This window comes from Dama dama, chromosome 19 (assembly GCF_033118175.1).
Source record: "Dama dama isolate Ldn47 chromosome 19, ASM3311817v1, whole genome shotgun sequence".
Classification (NCBI taxonomy): Eukaryota; Metazoa; Chordata; class Mammalia; order Artiodactyla; family Cervidae; genus Dama; species Dama dama.
The window spans coordinates 92,086,289-92,106,835 of record NC_083699.1 but is presented as its reverse complement, the minus strand read 5'-3'; the positions used below and the strand labels follow the sequence as shown (position 1 = coordinate 92,106,835).

Genomic DNA, 20,547 nt, shown 5'->3' with positions numbered 1-20,547 from the left:
AATCAGGCTTGGCTATATTAAGATCAAGAGGAAGAAGTGAATATCCAATGTCAAGAATAAAACAGGATTGACTCAAGAGTGACATATTAAGTATTCTCTGCACCCTTTTTAAACTCATATCAATCACTAGTTCAGAGGGTTGGCTAAGACAAGAATCACTGTGGGTTTAAATGAGCATCCATAGCTATTTTATGGAAGAAGAACAGCAGGCAACTTAGAAATGATGCTTGCCATATCCAGGCAATTGTGTCATCCTACACTCCCTCTTTTTCAGTAGGGAGGTGAGAGGATGAGTGGAGCTCCTAGAGAACTTGAGTCAGGGAGAGAAGCTTGTCTGGTGGTCTCCTCACTCACAGCAGTTATATGGGACAAAAATGTCAGATTCTAGGAGGAACCAGAAGGCTAATGTCAAGTATGTGGGCTTAACAGAGTCCAGAGAGAGGAGGTAGGGCAAAGGATTAGAGATCTTGGGGGAAAAGGGAAGGACTAAAGGAGAATGGTGGAAGAGGGGTCAGGGATTCAAGGCAAAGAAAGCAAAATGTTAGACTCTTTTTCCATGAGGACTGACCCAACAGTTCACTGAGCAACTGCTAAAAGGCTAGGTTCTACTAAAGCTTTCTCAGATAAGTCAGAAGATGAATAAAACATGGACCCTGCCTCCAACTAATGACAGGCTTGGAAAGACAAGCTCTACAGAAAGAGTTGGATAGAAAGTGAGTGCTAAAGCTGCAGCCACCTTATTAAGGTTATAAAAATATAAGGATGAGGCCACCATGTCTGGAAAAGTCCAACAGACTCTTGGCCAATCTGATGATTCTGGAAAATAACCTGAAAAGCAGTGTGGGACTTAAGCTTGACCTGAAAGATAGGTAAGATGCAGGCAAAGACCATATAGGTGATTCACAAGAAGATCAGCATTCACAAAGGTCAGGAGTGGGGGTTGGGGGACACTGACATGGCCTAGAGCAGTTGTCCCAGAGAGGACCTTAGAGCTTGGGCTGGTGAGCAATGCAAAATGAGCAGACACAAGTGCAAAGGAGTCAGCTTGTGGAGTACCTTGGCGTGCCACTCAAAGGAGCCTGAGCATCTCTCTATAGTCCACAATATGTGACTGAAGTTTTCTCCAAGGATCATGACACACTGAAGGTCCTGTGTTTAAAACATAAATGAGGAACTGGTATGAAGGATGAATGAGAAGAGGAAGATTGAAATCAAAGAAGACTGTGATAATGACCTGTAGGAGAAAGCCAGAAAAGAGGTCAATGTAGAAGACCCTCTAAGACTCAGTGATTGGTTGGTTCTATGAGATAAATAAGAGGAGAAAATCAAAAGACCACCCAAAGGTTTTGTCCTGCGATGTCAACTTTTTGTCCTGGAGAATGTCAACTCCATTGACAAAAATAAGTCAGAATAGGTAGGGTTGATTTCCAACAAAAAAATAATGGTTAACAATGTACCCAGTACTGGTGATACATCAGGCTCCCTACTACTTGTTTTACATGTAATACCTCATTTAATCTTCACAATGGTCATATCACACAGATGCTATTTTTCCTGGAAAAAAGGAAAAGCTTAGAAAGCATAAGCCCAAGGTCATGCAACTAGGAAGTAGAGCCAAGGTCAAACCCAGGGAATGAAACCAAGAGACAGACCGCACCCAGACCACACTCTTGATCACTGCTCCCCTTTTGTTTGCCTCTTAATTATTAAAGGGAATTACAATGGAGGTCACATGTTGTTTGGAGTAGAGAAATAGTAATGATGACAGTAATGACAATGAGGAACTAAAAAGCCTCTTGATGAACGTGAGAGGAGAGTGAAAAAGCTGGCTTAAAACTCAGCATTCAAAAAACAAAGATCATGGCATCCAGTCCCATCGTTTCATGGCAGATAGATGGGAAAACTGGAAACAGTGACTGACTTTATTTTCAGGGGCTCCAAAATCACTGCAGATGGTGACTGCAGCCATGAAATTAAAAGACGCTTGCTTGCTCCTTCGAAGAAAAGCTATGACCAACCTAAACAGCAAAAAGGGAGACATTACTTTGCCAACAAAGATCCATCTAGTCAAAGCTGTGGTTTTTCCAGTAGTCATGATGGATGTGAGAGCTGGACCATAAAGTAGGCTGAGTGCCAAAGAACTGATGCTTTTGAACTGTGGTGTTGGAGAAGACTCTTTACAGTCCCTTGGACTGCAAGGAGATCAAACCAGTCAATCCTAAAGGAAATCAGTCCTGAATATTCATTGGAAGATCTGATGCTGAAGTTGAAGCTCCAATACTTTGGCCACCTGATGCAAAGAAGTGACTCATTGGAAAAGACCCTGATGCTGGGAAAGACTGAAGGCAGGAGAAGAAGGGGATGAAAGGATGAGATGGTTGGATGGCATCACCGACTTGGTGCACATGAGTTTGAGCAGGCACTGGGAGTTGGTGATGGACAGGGAAGCCTGGTGTGCTGCAGTCCATAGGGTCGCAAAGGGTCGGACATGACTGAGCGACTGAACTGGACTGAATAATAGTGAGATAGTTAGGTAGCATCACCAACTCAATGGACATGAGTCTGAGCAAACTTCAGGTGATAGTAAAGGACAGGGAAGCTTGGCATGCTGCAGTCCATGAGGTTGCAGGGAGTGAGACAAAACTTAGTGAATGAACAATAGCAATGATCGCAACATTTTGTGAATGTCTAGCATGTGTCTTTATATATATCTCCTCATTTGAATTTACCCTATAAGAACAATTATTATTATTTCTGCTTTATACATAAGGAGATTAAGTATTCATAGCTCACTCTGAGTCACATGTCAGTCATAATGGGCATGATAGTAATATCATCTTATATATGTTGAGAACCTTACCAAGTGCCACCCATTATCTTTTATATTTTGCATAGATTATCTCAGAGAGTTTTTATAAGAATCCCGGCAAGGAGATACTATTATTCTCTCAATTTTCAGCTGAATAAACTGACACATAATTTTAGACAACTTGTCCAAGGCCACACAGCTAGGACATTTTAGGGCCAGGACTTAAACCCAGGCTTTCATCCCCAGGGATGGCATGAAGTAGAACAGCTGAGATTGGAACTTTTCTCTGCCTGATGTGCAGGAAATGTATGAACACATAAGTGAACAGATTTTGATAAGAGAAGGGAAAAAATTCCTGGAGACTTGAAGTCTGCCCTGACATTGGATCAGATCTGGGGAAAGGGGTACTCCTGATAAAGAATTCCTTACTGACTCTCTTTCCAGAAAAGAGGTTTCACAAAACAGATTCACTTAAATTACACTAATCGAAAAACTTGCACATCCTTTGCCACATTCCAGGCACTCTTCTATGCACCTAGAAGGTAGGTTGCACTATTTATGCCCATTTTCAGACATGAGAACCAAAGCCTAGTGTGGCCAAGGTTCACATCTAAGCTGATATACAATGAATATGAGCCCAGGTAGAGTTGCCTTCTAGAGGTCATGCTCCCAACCACAATATAATCCTCGGTATTGTGTGGTTTCTAAGACTTTACAAAACATTTTTAATATTGTCATCTCATGTTACCCTTCACACTGTGGGGATAGGTGTTATTCTTACGCCAGTTCACCTTGGATACAAATAAGGCTCAGAGAGGTTATCACAGTGCTCAGAAATCACACAGCCAGTGAGTGACTGTCAAAGCCAGGACTCAAACCCAGATCTTGCACTCCAGAGGTCATGCTTTTTGCTTCCCTGCCTGGCTGCTAAACATCTCTTAAGGTGGAATCTCCCTTAGATTTTTTTTCCAGAAACATAAAATTGCAATGTAACATTTCCTTGTCTGTCAGGGCATTTTCTGCCTAATGGTGGATACAACTGCAGTTGTAGCCCTTTCCTGTCCATCGCATACTCCTAATCATCTCCCCCAAAGCCCATTCTCTGCATGGCTCCAATCACTGTGCCTTTGTTCTACTTGCAATTTATAGACGATTGGCCAAGTGTCATCCTGGCCAAAATGAACAATTGCCTGCCAAAGGGCATCTTGCTTGACTTAGAAATAATACACATTTTCCTCCATCCTACTTATGCAAAGAGAGCCTGGGCAGCTTCCCCATCACTGAACAAAAATGCTCCTCCTGATCCAGTTTCCATCCCTAAGAGAAAAGGCTTTTCAAGGTGATCTGTCCATAGACCAGCATTCCCTGGGGAGCAGTGGTCTGGGAGGCCACTCCTGGGAGTGTGGACTGGCTGGGCAGACACACTCTCCTTGATTTTATTTTCCCAGATCTGCCATCTCCTGAAGGGCACACCCAAAGGGTTCAGGCCAAATTTAAGGGGCATTATGTGTCCCCTTAGCTGACTTCATCCTCTTAGTAAGACATCTTATTTATTTATTTATTGGAAAAAGACATCTTTTTTAATCTCAAGACCACTTTGCGTTTTTACAGCCGTGTTCAGCCCCCAGTGAAGCATGACTCACACCGGCCTTCAAAGGGAGTCTCAGCAAGAGAAACAGGTCTGAGAATCGGTTCTCTCCTCTAAAACTATCACCACCAGAGGAGTTTTTCTCAGCCAAGAGGGAGACTTATTCATAAAAGCAATTGTTGTTTCCCTTAACGCCTCTTTGTCACTTGACCAAATTTACCAAACTGTGCGAGTTCCCTATGCTGGAAACGGGCCTGTTTTTCCTCCTGTCTTGGAGCGCCTTTCTGTCTGCTGAGGCCGCTGGCCTAACAGGTCAGTGCTTCGTCCTGAGCAGCCCACTGGATGTGTGAATACCTGTGTTTCCCGCCCTCACCAAGTCCCCCTCTTTGACCCTGCAGGAGTGAAATGGCTTGTGTCAGAATCAACCTCTCCTGGGTACCCTAGGGAGAAAAAAAAATGCACCATTATATGACAGCTTAATTGGAAGTTTCCAAAGTGTTGATTCCTCGTCTCTCCTTACTGGTCAGGAAGGGGACGTTGAAATCTACAAATGACCGATGTATGGATGGATGATGGCTTTACACGTAGGGAATCTCCGCGCAGAGTGGGAAGGGATGCACGGCGGCTTTGTGGGAATGAGTGCGGGCTTTCCATTGGCTGTTAGCAGCGACGCCCACGTAGGCGGTCTCTCCGGGTGTGCGCCTGGCCACACCCAACTGTGTTTAAAAATCTTTGCCTATATTCGGTGGCAAACCAGAAAACAGGGGTTACGCGGTGGTTTCTGTTCGGTGTCTCTTACCGTAGAAGGTCTCTATGTAGAGTCCTCTGAGATGGAACGATTGATGGAGAAAGAGGCAGCCCCTAAGGTCCCCCCGGGGGAGTGGGGAAGAAGGGAGGCCCACAGCTTGCATCCCGTATCTGAATTCTGCAATTAGATTGCCTTTCTGCAATAGCGAGGGTTTACGCTTGGGTAGCTGCAACGATTGGGTGCTTTTCCGTGTAGAAGAATCACCGTGGCTCTGAGCAAAATGTCAGAGCTGTTTCTTTCCTTTGGCCTAGTACCCTCCTCCTCCCGGGTTTGAGTCCTGGATCCCTTGCTGTTTGCTACATCTTAATTGAATTTCAGGTGGTGAGACCCCCACCCCCCGAAAATGCTAACTGGGAATAAGGTATGCCTCCAGGGGTTCTCGCATTTTAATAAGTGGTACTTTAAGTGTAAATAATAATAAAAGTTGATAGAGAAAGCTTACAGTGAGCCAGGTGCTGGCTAACTGCTTTTCATGGATGTTCGCGTTAATTTACAGAAAAACCCAACGTTAGGGACTATAAGCCGTTTACTTGGCCAAGAGCCAGTGGAGGAGCTGGGATTTCAGACTAGAAGATCTAATTCCAGAGCCTGGGCTCATGGGCACCAAGCCCTGCTACCTTGAATGAAACTCTGTCTTTGGAATATGAGGCAGGCCTCCAAGAGTAGGAAGATAGTTGGGGTCCCAGGCGCCTGCCTGGTCCCCTTGCTTCTGGGCTGGTTGGGCTCTCCTGTGAAAGCCGTGGCAGGTCTTTTTTGCTAAGGATAATCTGTTGCCCCAGGCATCTGACCCACCTTACTTATAGCCACAGGGAACCAGGCTGTTTCCACAGGCTTTGAGAGTGTCTGTTGCTGATACAAACAGCCACCTGCCAGCTTTTATGACACTATAATCAAGACTACATTACCAGAGTCCACCCAACCAGGCCCTGTATCATTCCAAACCATTCTAACACAACATCCATTGTATTGGAGCCTTGCCTTGTTATTAGAAAGGTAGCTAAAGAGCTTATGCATTGCAAAGAAAATGGATACTTAGTGTCTCTTAAATGAAATAATGGAGTAAAAAGTTTACATCGGTCATTCAAAAAGTTGTTGTTCCCTTTCCTCCACATTCTGTGCCCTTTTCAGCACTTAACATGGTGTAAAATAATGTAAGCGATGTTAACAATAAGAATACATATTTGACCTTCTGAAAAGGTAAAGTATCTTAACTCACCTGATATTTTTTAGTCTACAGTTTAACATTGTAGTAGAACACACAAACATATACACACATATCCCGATGCCTAAGATCGTTTCTGTGCGTGAAAATCGCCTTACTATTTCCTGATCCAATTCAGCAAGATCATGTTTTCTTAACTCATTTTAAGGTTATGGTCCAAGTATAAATTATTGGTTTATCTGCACCTTGCTCTTTTGCTACACTTCGGACCTGATATCCTTATTGGATACCATGCAGACCTCGTCTCAAGAGCCAGTGTCATGAGTTGAGTGGATGCATGTGTGGGCTTTAGTAGCAAAAAGACCCAAATGCCCACGGCTATATCCAGGGGAGCACTTAACCAGAACAGGACTTCAGGCTAAGCAACAAGTTGGACAGGGGTTTGATACAAATCAAACTTTTTAAAGTGTGAGCATTTGTAGTGCTAAAGACCAAGCCTGCTTAGTCCATATTACTTATGTGTTTGTTTATTATTTGATCCCTGCCTATTTCTAAATGGGCTTTGAGGCAACTCATAACATGAGCCATGCATATCATGGGACCATTTAGTTGAGGCTAGACACTCAAGTGCTTTGGGATAGAGTCGTTCTGCAAAATGAGACAGCTGTTCATTGCTGAGGTTTGGCAATAAATATGGCGCTGAGCTTTCTGGCAGCCAAAGCCAAAAGAGAAACATGAGTTGTGCAGGAATAACACAGTATTATAAAAGGAAGTCACAATTATTTATAAAAATGGGTATGCTTTTTTTCCTAAAATTTTAGGTGTATTTATCACACACATCTTTATATGAGGGCCTATGAGCACCATAACGGACAATGTATTGTTTTAGGAAAGATGGAGATCCATTCTTTATGCAGTCATTTCTCATATCAACCTTCAATAAAATCTGACAGTGTGGTATTAAATTACAATTCCCTGGGGATATTTCATGTAATAAGAAAATACTTTCAGTTCTAATCCACAAGTAAACTAATAATACAAAGCTGAAAATATAGAAAAATTTTCAAAAAGTGCTTAATGAATAAACATGATGAATATAGTGAATGAAATGAAATAAGGTATAAAGAGTTTATGAGTAACTACAGTAGTAACCAACCATCCTGGGGCTGTGTATGGGCTCACTAAGAATACCTCATGTATGTCCTTGAAATGGTGCTCACACACAATAGTTTCTCAGCAGAATTCCCCCAGCCCTGACATTGCTAGGTGGGGGCTAGAGGATGCCTACCGAATGAGCACCCCCACCCCTTTCATTGGGTCCACAGATTGAGTTTTCATCTAAGATTTCATTTGGGGGTGGGGGAAGGATTTCTGTTGCTTTAAACAGAATAATATTAAAAAAAAATTTTTTTTCTTACTACTAAGGTAAGGCATTTTCCTTGTAGAAAATTTGGAAAATGTAGATTTACTGAAGGAAATAAAATTAAAGTTACCTGTATTCTCACTGCCTATTAATTACTATTGTTAGTATCTGTCTGAATTTATCTAATTACATGCAAATATTAGTATATATACACAATTAAATATATGCAAGGGCTCCCTTGGTGGCTCAGTGGTAAAGAATCCACCTGCCAATGCAGGAGACATGGGTTCCATCCCTAGGTCAGGAAGAACCCTTGGAAAAGGAAATAGCAACCCACTCCAGTATTCTTGCCTGGGAAATCCCATGGACAGAGGAGCCTAGTGGGCCAGAGTCCCTGGAGTCACAAAGACTTGGACACAACTCAGCATGCATACAATATATGTATGTAAATATATTTTTATTTTTAAAAAATGATTTTTTTCACTTGACAATTTTATAGTGAATATTTTCATGATATTAAATATTCTTCTACATTATTTTTTATGGCTGCCTAGTATTACACTGAAAGTGTTAGTCACTCAGTTGTGTCTGACTCTTTACAACCCCATGCACTGTACACCATCAGGCTCCTCAGTCCATGGAATTCTCCAGACAAAAATAGTGGAGTAGGTAGCCATTCTCTTTTCCAGGGGATCTTTCCAAACTTAAACCTGGGTCTCCTGCATTGCAGGCAGATTTTTTACCTTCTGACCCACCATGGAAGCCCCGCTATAACATATTAACTTGCTATAATTTATTATATCAACCTTTTGATCATTTATAGTTTTCAACATTATTAATATGATTGCTGTGATAATCCTTTTAGCTTGAAATATAAACTTCTATTTATATAACTACCTAAAAATAAAATTCCTGGGTTAATGAAAATCCTAAAATTTTAATGTCTTAGGAAAATACATCCAAGTTATTCTCCAGAAAATTTGTATTCCTTTATACTTCCACCAACAATGTAAGAGAGAGCTCATTCACTCACATCTTCACCCCCTGAACTCATATTCCCTCCTGCTAATTTGATAATCAACCTCCATTTCATTCTGATTTAAATTGGTATATTTTTACTGAGGAAATGATTTTAATTATGTGTCATCATTGGCAATTTATATTCCTCCCTTGGTGAACTACCTGTCTATGCCCTTTGTCCTTTTTTTTCTACTGAAGTGTTTATCTTTGTCACATTAAATTTTAGAAGCTCTTTATTGATTCAAAAATATTAACTGTTGACTATCATGTAGGCTACAAATGCTCTCCTTTCATGGTTTTGTCTTTTAACTATATTGTATTTTGTTTGTTTACATAAGGGAATAGTTTGGTTTAGACATTTTCAAGGTTCATGTTTTGCTCTTCCTTAGAAAGTTCCAAGTTTTATTAATTTCTGCTCTTTATTGTTGTTTAGTTGCTAAGTTGTGTCTGACTCTTTTGCAACCCCATGGACTGTAGCCCTCCAGGCTCCTCTGTCCATGAAATTCTCCAGGCAAGAATACTGGAGTGGGTTGCCATTTACTTCTCCAGGGGATCTTCCTGACCCAGGGACTGAACCTGCATCTCCTGCATTGGCAGGCAGATTCTGTACCACTAAGCCACCAGGGAAGTAATTTCTGCCTAAAAAGTCCAATATTATTAATAATAATTTTACTTTATTTTAATATGTGTCTGGTTTTTTTTCACATTAGAATCCAAACTGAAATTTGTTTTGATGTGAGGGGTATGAGGTGTGAGATATTAGCAAGGATTTAATTTTCCTCCTAGATTGTTCACTCATCCTAATACCTTTCAACCTTAACCTATGAATTTTTAACAAAATGTCCATGTATGTAGGTACATATATGTTTATATATGTTCTGGCTTTCTGTTGTTCCACTGAACTTTTAGTCTTCACTGCTTTCATCATTTCAGCTCTATGGTTCATTTTAATGGCTAATAGATCCATTTCTCATTCCCCTCCCCCATTTTTAAGAGCTTCTTTGCTATACTCACATGTTTATGTTCCAGAATCACTTGAAAATAACATTATGCTTCAAGCAGAAAATAACTTTAGGACTATGGTTAGGGTTGTATTAAATTTTTAGTTTAATTTGAGGAGGAGTGATGTTTTTACAATGTTGAGTCTTCCCACAGAGGAATATGTTATGTCTCTCCATTTATTCAAGTCATCTTTTATGGCCCTTAGTAAATTTTTACAGTTGTCTTCACATTAGACCTGCGAATTTCTTGTTAAGTACTTTTTAAGCTATTTTATATTTTGGCATACTATGATGAATGGAAACTTCTTCCATGATAGTTTCTGCATGGCTATCGTTTGTTTATGTGCATCTAGACCTCACTATGCTGTTTGATTTACTGTCTGCAGTTCTGAAATATAGAACCAGAGCTCATGTGTAGAATTAGGATTGATAGGCCAAAGTTATATTAGACTATCAGGTTCATGAGAGCTATATCAGAACCAACAGTGTGGCTGAAGCATTCTAGGCAGTCAATATCTTTTGAGCAATGGAATGAATGATTTTAGCTCAACAAAAGGAAAAATTTCTAAAATATGAATAACAGACTGTGTCTAAGTTAGTGACTGCCTTATTCCTGATAATAGTCTTTTTTATATATATATTATTTATTTATGGTTGTACTGGGCGTTCATTGCTGCACACAGCTTTCTCTAGTTGTGGTGAGCAAGGGCTTCTCTTTGTTGCAGTGCACAGGTTTCTCATTTCTCTAGGTGCATGAGCTTCAGTAATTATGGCCCATGGGGCCTAGAGCACAGGCTCAGCTGTAGCACATGGGCTTAGTTGCTTCACAACATCTGGAATCTTCCCCAACCAGGGATCGAACTCATGTCCACTGCATTGGTAGGCAGATTCTTATCTATTCTACAACCAGGGAGTCCCTGATAACATTCTTATGGATTCTTTATGACCACTGGTCAAGATATTTCAGAGCAGTTTCATATATCAACTAAAGGGTGTATCATAAATTACATTAAGCTGCAATTTAATTTCTCTAACTCTTAACTGAAAATGGAGACATGTAGACCCAGGGAAACAAGAGCCTAGTCTACAAGAATATGGTGGGCATATGTTGGTTTTGGCTGCCCAGCACCCATTCTCACTTTCACTGGTGGTAGCATCCTGATGTTACTGAGGGAACTACCCTTTCTCCATCAGATACCATCTTGTTAACCAACGTGCTCCATCCTCACCTGCCAAAGAGAAAAGAAGCATCTGAAGCTAGGTCAACCAGACACTCCTTCCTGGGAGTGTGGACCTTTAGGAGGAAGTTAGAAGGATGTGTAACTGTTGGCACCTGGACTTTCCAACAGCAAAACCCTGTTGGGAACCTTTATTCCTGCCACAGATCCCTGGAGCTGCCTTTATGTCTCTCCCCCCACCCCCAAGGAATTCCCTTCTGATCACAGTTGCCAGAATTAGTTTTCACTGCTTGCAAACAGAGAAATCTAAATAGTACAAGGGAAGGAATAATCCATGAGGGTATTTCAACAAAAAAAGCTGTGTAACTTGGTGACAGTTCAGAAAGGAAAAGAGGCTCAGGGACAGCGCAGCCTCTAGGCTTAGATACTTGGACTGTCTTATGCCAGGTGCATGCTGATACACAAACAAAAGGAATCAAGCTCACAAAGAGAGTTTTCACAGTGTTCATTATTCTTTTTGAGTTCAGCTCCTTGTAAGATCCATTATGAACACTTCAGTGGGTGTGTGGGGGGGGTTGCTCATTACCACAATTTTCTGCTTTCACTTTCAGTTGTTACTAATTTGATGATGATCATTTGATTTATTTTGATCATCTTTCGCTTCAAGGGCCACATTTGCAGCCGCCTCGTCTCAGTCTCTTGGAAATTGCACCTGCAAATGTTCAGTCGTCACATAGAAGAACTTAGTTTTATGGAAACAAGTGGCTTTTAGACATGCAAATGAGGGTTGGCATTTCTATTACCCAGAGGTCTGATATTCTGCTATTGGAAATACATAAGCACAGTCTGAGAAAAGTTTTATGTAGGAAGACTGGGCAGAATGTCAAATGCTAGTGAGAAGTCTTTCTGGAAGATGAGGGTGTGTAGATAGAAATGAAATTTAAGGAGTCCTCACAAGCCACGAGCCGGGACAGCAGAGAAGGAAGAGAACGTATGTACAAGTGTCTGCCCTGGTTACAAAATCAGCCACTGAGGGGTCTCAGATTTCTAACTCTTCTGCTAATTTGCTGAGGGATTGGAACAAGTCACCCTATTAATTGGTATCTCAGTTTTCTTTATTGCTGAGGTGAAAGGATTTTATCATTTTGTAGTGCAAGGACATTGTACACATACACACAGAATATGGCTTTTGAGTAAATACAGGACCCATGGTACCCTCTCTATGAGGTACCTGGTACATATGCATACCTAAATTCTGATCAAGTAGAATTTTCCTTGGCCAAGTTTTTAAAAGCCATTAGGTTACTGAGTCATTATTTTAAATTGAATATTGGAAATAATTCAGCAGTGTTATTTATAGCATAATCTCTGGTGGAATTGAATCCTGTCACAGAAGCCACTTTTCAGTTTATAAAGATAACCAAAAAGCACAGCTGGACAGGTTGTTTGAAAATTCATTTTTATAATCTGTTTCCCAGCTGAGACTTTGGGGGTCAGGTTTTTGCCAGAAGCAAACTTTTAGGGACTGTCATTAAACCCTCGAAGAGTAAGATTTCTAATGGCAACATTGACACTGCGTCTAATGATTTCTCTGCTTCCAGGCACTGCTGTAATAAAGGCAGCTTCCATTTTTAGGTTCCTGGTGCATATTTTATGTCCGCTGGAAGTGAAGAGGGAGGAGGGAGGCCGTTGGCATTCCTCACTTTCTCATATAGAAAGTTAAACAGTATAACCCATTATTTACTCAGTTTAGGATGGTTTTCATCTAAGAAAATAAACATATAAAAATCTGAAAGGAAAAACAGCCCTGATTACTAACCAATGCTATTGGGCTTTATAGTCTTGTTTTAGAGAGTAAAAGACTCTGAAAAAAAAAAAAAAAATTGAACATAAAAGGGTAAAAACAAGTGGCACCTGGCCCATTCACTAAGGAATTGACCAAGATGTCTGAAAGAGAGAACACAGCACACACAAGCATCAGGGACAACAGAAAAAGTTAATTCATTCCATCCCATCACCGAGGTTTGTTCTCCCATTGGTTTCAAATGACAAGGGCCTAATTACATTGTCATGATAAGGAAAAGCTGACACTTGAAAGCTCAGATCCTGCTTATCTGTCAGGTCAGCTCTTGAAAGGCTTTTGTAGAGTAAGTAGTCAGGAAAAGTGGAACCTGGGAAAGCCTTTTTTTTTTTTTTAATAGACAAGGAGGGAAGATTTCCAAATGAAATGACTATTGGTGGGCATGTTGCAACTTTACTTGATCTGAGTAAGTAAGCTGGCTCATTACTTCTCATCTCCATCAGCTTGGCAAAAACTTGTCTGAAACTCTTTAAGAAGGCTTCTAGTTCAGAGGTGAATGTGTTCCATTTGTCCTGCCACTGAACACATTGCATGACTGGATGGGAAATACATTTCTAGATCTCAGTAAATAAATCCCCGGGAGAGGATTTGGTTTGCCTTGTTTCTCAAATCAAGTCTGGCCAGTTTTAGCTTCTAAATACATGTCATTGGCTGACACTTCAGCTTCAAACTGCTCTTGCTTTCATATTGACAGGACCATATGAGTCCAACTTATTAGCCAACAATTCAACAATAAATGAAGTGCATGGAGTGTTTTTCAAACCAAAAAATAAAGCCAGAGGTTCAAACTATTAGGCATTCAAGCTGCCGCAATAGACACCCAAAATTCTCAAGGGGGTTTGTGAACCAGCTCGCTGAACTGAGGGTGAACATTCAATGACACCATCCGAATAAATACAGGTGTAAAGTATATTTCCTCGCATAATAACTCATTAACTCACACTTGCACTTTCTTGAACCAAATAGCTCCTAGTTTCAACATGCAAACGACATTGCACATGTAACTTGAATAGTGAACAAATTTACCTCTGTTTTCTTCACCGTAAATATTTCCCATCATTATTTAACATCTCCTCATGGTGCCAGCAGGCATAGGGAAAAGAGAAACCTCTTTCTCTGTTGCCCATGTTCTGCCCAAGCATGTAGAAATTTGTCAGAAGATAGATGGCATGAATAATTAACATACAGGTGAAGGAGAAAGAGGAGTTGAGGATACTGGGAATTATAGCAAATGGATCAATGGCTCATTTCAGCAAAATGGGGTATATACGTGAATGAATACATGTCATAGAGGGAGACACAAAAATTAGCTCATTCAAAAATCTGGACTCTATGCAAGTGTGGAACCTCCACAGGTAAAGGCCATTGAGTGTAGACACCTGGAACAAGTCTGCTTACTGGATACAGGTGACACTGGTATGTACATGTATCAGCTGACTTCAAGGAAATGAAAACTGAAAAGGAAGAAGCCTGACACCACCAACATTTAAGGTGGAAAGTCAGGGAACTAAGTAAAAAGGTGTTTTTCTTCCCTTTGGGCCTCAAATTAATTTGCCTAGGTACTCAATACTACATTGTTGAAGGAATTTTTTTTTTGTTTTAAATGGAAATTTATAAACCTTGCAACATGGACAGAAAGTAATCTTGAATGCATTGGAGGATCTAGGAATAAGAACGTAGATTTGTGCTGTTTTCTATATAGATATTCTCATCCCACAAACTCATGTTTCATCTGCCAACTATAGCATTGCCAATATGGTGAATTAGACTGTAATTGTAGTCTTGGAAAACTTGGAATCCTTCAAATTCCCTAAAAGAGATTTCCATTTTGTTAAATCTTTGACTTTTCAGTTCCAAGTTCATGTTCAGCAGTGGTGTAGGAAAACTGTCAGAAATGTCTCTTTTTACTAGATCAAAAATAAATAAAAGTGTGGCATGGAAAAATAGCCCATCAACCTTAAAACCCCTCAGAGTGCCATCTGAGAGCAAGTCAGAGTTTTTTCTTTCTCACTTGTTCTCTTTCTGTGTTCTGATGATATAATCAATATATCCTGTCCAAAAATGCAATATTCTCCGGTCTTAGAAACCCCTCAAGTCTTCATTTAATGTCAAAGAAAATCTTGCTCCGTGTGATATATGTTTATTTTTTAGCTTCTGTATCTGAAGGCTTCATCAACTTTTAATGAGAAAAGAACTACTGAATAATGTTATCGTAGCAGAGACTATATACAGGTGACAATAGTCTTGAATAAGAAGATTTAAATATTAGAAGAAAATAGACTCTGCCGCTGATAAATCCAGATAAATGTCTATTTGTATGTGAGGATCAAAAATAGTTTCTCCTGCTTTCTCTTTTTACAGCAGATAAATATTTCTTGAAATAGAGATTTATTCCTTTGACAGACCTGCCTTTGAGTGTCTGATGTCTGCTGGGTACTGTTATAGGGTTGGGGGCAATACAAAGAGAAACATGATAGACCCAGCCTTTGGGAAGGACCAGGTCAAGAAGGGACACTGGTAATTTAGTTGTCAGGAAGTCCAGCAGAAGCTGTGGTGGCCCCATGTAAGTCTTCAGTTCCGTATACAGTAAGTCCCCTACATACAGACCTTCAAGTTGCAAGCTTTCAAAGATGCAGACATGTTCATATGTCCAATCATGTGAGTTAGTTCAGGTACCTAGCATGCTTGTCACATGTATGCATCCTTGCGCTTTTATGTACTTTACTGTCTAGTACTATATAGGGTACAATAGTACCATATCTTTATTTCAAGCCCACAATGTCCAGAAGCAAGTATAAAAGCAGCAATGATGTCGCTGGTACTACTGTGCTTTTCAGGGTACCGCACTGTAAGATTAAAAATGTTTGCTTTAGTTTTTGTGTTTGCTTATGTATTATTTGTGTGGAAAGTATTAGAAACTTATTACAGTACAGTATTATATAGCCAGTTGTATTAGTTGGGTACGTAGGCTAACTTCATTGGACTTATGAAAAAATTGGACTTATGAATGTACTCTCACAAGGGGACTGATTTGTGTTTGGGGGAATTTCAGTATGCAGTCCTTGAAGCAAATGTAAAAACAACAATTCAGGTCATAGATATTTAAGATGGGAAAGTGCTTAGAGATCATCTAGAGCAGTATCTACCAGAATTTCTTGATCCTACCCACGCCAGTGTTCTGGCCTGGAGAATTCCATGGTCACAAAGAGTCGGACACAAGTGAGCAATTTTCACTTTCATTTAGCTTCTTGATCCTTATTGGAAAAAAATAGTTTTATCATGCACTTATCTGCACACAAGCATATTTTTGCCCACGAGGGTACTCATATACTTTAAAATACACAGACGTGGGAGGGGGATTCAGGATGGGGAACACATGTACACCTGTGGCTGATTCATGTCAGTGTATGGCAAAAACCACAGCAATACTGTAAAAGAATTAGCCTCCAATTAAAATAAATAAATTAATTAAAAAAAAAATAAAATACACAGACTTTCCAATTAGTAATTATGAAGTTATATTTTTTTCTACTCTTCTGTGAGTTTCTTGTATACTCAAATTTAAAGAACACTAATGCAGACCATCTTCTTTTAATTCACTGACGAGAAAACAATGGACTAGGCAATGAATTTGAATTGCTCTAGTCATTCAGCTAGTTAAGTATCTGCACTATGCCAAGTAGATCTCAGGTCTCCTGGCACTGATTATAGTACATTTTCTCTTACATAATTTACAACAACACAATGAACCTTCATATCATGTAAACATATGTTTGTATGTACATGTGTGTGTGTGTGTGTATATAACACTAATGCTCCCTGAGAGGGTCCAAAAGAGGGAATCACAGAGAACAGTGTAAATGGTGTTCTGTTAACCAAAAAGAGTTAACTGTCATCTCAAAACTGATCTCTCTAGAAAGAACTTACTTGCCAGCAGAATCATTATTCCTCCCAAAGAATTATGGACCTCCTCCTGCTGTTTCCTAAACTTCTTTGCTTGCCAGTAATTTGAATTTAACTGTGTACCTCTGTGTGGTTTCTCAAACTGCTCTTTTAGTTAGTGTCATAAAGTATTGGTTCTAGTTCTTGTTCAAAATTGCAGAAATGAGTCCTTGTAGACAGTTCTTCAGGGATCTTGCCCACCACTGAAAGCTCACTGTGCAAACTAAAAGGCAATTTTGAGCACACGCATGAGTCAGAAACTCTTATCATTATTTTCTCTAAGTCATTTCTTGATTTCTTTCAGAGCTCCTTATTTATCTTAGTCCTCAGATATTTTTGAGCATGCTCCACTCCCCATGGACCTGGATGTATGTACTTAGTTCTATTTGTCATTGCCACGGGACCCCATAAATACAAGTTGAAACCAGGACTTTAGACATGCAACCCAGTAGTTGCATTAAGGACCACTTGTTTTTCAGAAAAGATGGAAACAGAATGATCAGATTTTATGTCTGCTGAGAAAGAAAATGAAGTAATGTTTTGCCAACAGAAGATTGTCATACTTGATGCTTCATAATTCTATTTTATGAATACTAGCACTAATAAAACATATAAGAGAAATGCTTTCATACTTAGGATAATTAGCCTGAAGTATATATTTATTTGGCTGTGTCAGGTCTTAGTTTTAGCATGGGGATTTTTTGTTGTGGTGCACAGACTCTAGTTTGGTGCACAGGCCTAGCTTTCCCTCAGCATGTGGGATCCTAGTTCGTTGACCAGGGATTGTACTCATGACCCCTGTACCGCAAGGCAAATTCTTAACCACTGGACCAACCACCAGGGAAGTCCCTACCTTAACCATTTTAAACATAGAGCATATTAATTATTTATTCTAAATTTTGTATTTAGAAAAACTATGATGAATTAATTCAATGTGTATTTATTGCCTAACCTGTAACAAATTCAAACCCAAAGTGTGCAAGTAAGCTGCCTGTTCATGTATAGGCCACACAGTCTCCTAGCTCTCTCCCCTCACTCACATTGAATTCCCTACCACTGATCCTACACCCTCCCAAGTTTTCTTATTCAAGACCTAAATGCCTCTCCATCTTTTAGGAAAGCTTTCTTCATCTCTCTACCTTCCCTAGCCCAAAAGAAGTCACTGCCTCTCAGAATTCCTATTTTATTATCAACTACTGCATTCTACCTGCTATTAGATGTTTCTGTGTACATGTTGTCTCTGCTAGGAGCCATAAAGCTACTTGAGGTCTACGATTGGGTTAATTCATTCTGGCATTTCCCAACAGATGGAGAGCATTTGATTGGATGGATAGCAAGTACCCAAGCGAACCTGTGGGCTTCTCTGGTATCTCAGTGGTAAAGAATCTGCCCTCCAGTGTACGTGACATAGGTTCATCCCTGGGTCAGGAAGATCCCTGGAGAAGGAACTGGCTGCCCACTCCAGTATTCTTGCCTGGGAAATGCCGTGGACATGGGATTGCAAAAGAGTCAGATACAACTTAGCAAGTAAACAATGACAAGTAACTTGCAAAAATCCAGTACCTTAACTATAGTGCTACTGAGAATTGTCTAAGTTTGGGTTACTAGACTAGGGATCTCTTCAAGAAAATTAGAGATACCAAGGGGACATTTCATGCAAAGATGGGCTCAATAAAGGACAGAAATGGCATGGACCTAACAGAAGAAGAAGATATTAAGAAGAGGTGGCAAGAATACACAGAAGAACTATACAAAAAGATCTTCACAACCCAAATAATCATGATGGTATGATCACTCACCTAGAGCCAGACATTCTGGAATACAAAGTCAAGTGGGCCTTAGGAAGCATCATTACAAACAAAGCTAGTGGAGGTGATGGAATTCCAGTTGAGCTATTTCAAATCCTAAAAGATGACGCTGTGAAAGTGCTGCACTCAATATGTCAGCAAATTTGGAAAACTCAGTAGTGGCCACAGGTCTGGAAAAGTTAGTTTTCATTCCAATCCCAAAGAAAGGCAATGCCAAAGAATGCTCAAACTACTGCCCAATTGCACTCATCTCACACGCTAGTAAAGTAATGCTCAAAATTCTCCAAGCCAGGCTTCAACAGTACATGAACTGGTTCCAGAAAAACATCTATTTCTGATTTATTGACTATGCCAAAGTCTGACTCTGTGGATCACTACAAACTGGAAAATTCTTCAAGAGATGGGAATACCAGACCACCTGACTTGTCTCCTGAGAAATCTGTATGCAGGTCAAGAAGCAACAGTTAGTACTAGACATGGAACAACAGACTGGTTCCAAATAGGGAAAGGAGTACATTGAAGCTATATATTGTCACCCTGCTTATTTAACAGATATGCAGATGACACCACCCTTATAGCAGGAAGCAAAGAAGAACTAAAGAGCCTTTTGATGAAAGTGAAAGAGGAGAGCAAAACAGTTAAAGCTCAACATTTGGAAAACTAAGATCACGCCATCTTGTCCCAGCACTTCATGGCAAATAGATGGGGAAACAGTGGAAACGGTGACAGACTTTATTCTTTTGGGCTCCAAAATCACTGCAAATGGTGACTGCAGCCATGAAATTAAAAGACGCTTACTCCTTGTAAGAAAAGTTATGACCAACCTAGACAGCATATTAAAAAGCAGAGACATTGCTTTGCCAACCAAGGTCCATCTAGTCAAAGCTATGGTTTTTCCAGTGGTCATGTATGGCTATGAGAGTTGTAGTATAAAGAAAGCTGAGTGCAGAAGAATAGATGCTCGATGCTCTTCTCCAACTGTGGTGTCAGAGAAGACTCTTGAGAGTCCCCTGGACTGCAAGGAGATCCAATCAGTCCATCCTAAAGGAGATCAGTGCTGGGTGTTCATTGGAAGGACTGATGCTGAAGCTGAAACTCCAATACTTTGGCCACCTGATGCGAAGAACTGACTCATTGGAAAAGACCTTGATGTTGGGAAAGACTGAAGGCAGGAGGAGAAGGGGACGACAGAGGATGAGATGGTTGGATGGCATCACCGACTCGATGGACATGAGTTTGAGTAAACTCCGGGAGTTGGTGATGGACAGGGAGGCCTGGCGTGCTGCAGTCCATGGGGTCGCAAAGAGTCAGACATGAGTGACTTGGTTACTGTCACTATAGAAACATATTTTTTTTGTGACTGGGTTACTAGGAGTGAGGAGTACATTCCACCTGCTTCCTGATGCAGGAGATAATGTGGAAGAGAAGGCAACAGACAATGATTAAGGACATAAAATGTGTGAGATGTACTAGATGCTTTCTGCTTCTTCCCCTAGCCACTGGCTGAATAGGAAATATTGTGGTTATACCGGGAATGTGTTTTTCTGAGTCATTTCTCCTTTTCATGTCATCTTCCTTTCACCTACTTCTAGTAATTAGAGCAAAACCTTATAATTATGTATTGGTATTTAGGTTACAAATCATTTTAAAATCCATCATACCACTTTATACTCAGAAGAGACCTGTGAGACGGGTGGGCAGGTACTATCCAAATGTGAAAATTGTCTTGGATGGCTGAAGCCCTTGGCCAACATCACTGTATATGGGTCTGGTCAGAGAACAGCATCCTGGAGCAGATGGACACATGAGGGGGCCAGGGTCTGAGAGGCAAGGGCCACACTGTCACTTTATAACTCTTCATTTTACTAACCAAGTCTATTATTTTTAGGATGTTCTCTTCGGCTATATTTTTTCATTTTTCTTTATTAAGTTTTTAATTCTACTGTCTTTGGGTCCTTTTTTATGTCTTTTGTCTAGATTCTTGAGGTAAATAGTCCATTTGTTTTC

General features: G+C 40.3%; 1 protein-coding gene across 3 annotated transcripts in view; it reads left to right on the top strand.

Moving 5' to 3' along the window:
- SLC9A9 (solute carrier family 9 member A9) overlaps nucleotides 1–20,547 on the top strand; it is a 676,865-nt gene that overhangs the window by 321,744 nt on the left and 334,574 nt on the right. For all 3 annotated transcript variants that reach the window (XM_061167805.1, XM_061167802.1, XM_061167803.1), the window contains exon 8: nucleotides 4,604–4,709. In XM_061167805.1, the coding sequence (XP_061023788.1) occupies nucleotides 4,604–4,709 (106 nt within the window). The remainder of the gene's footprint in view (nucleotides 1–4,603; nucleotides 4,710–20,547) is intronic.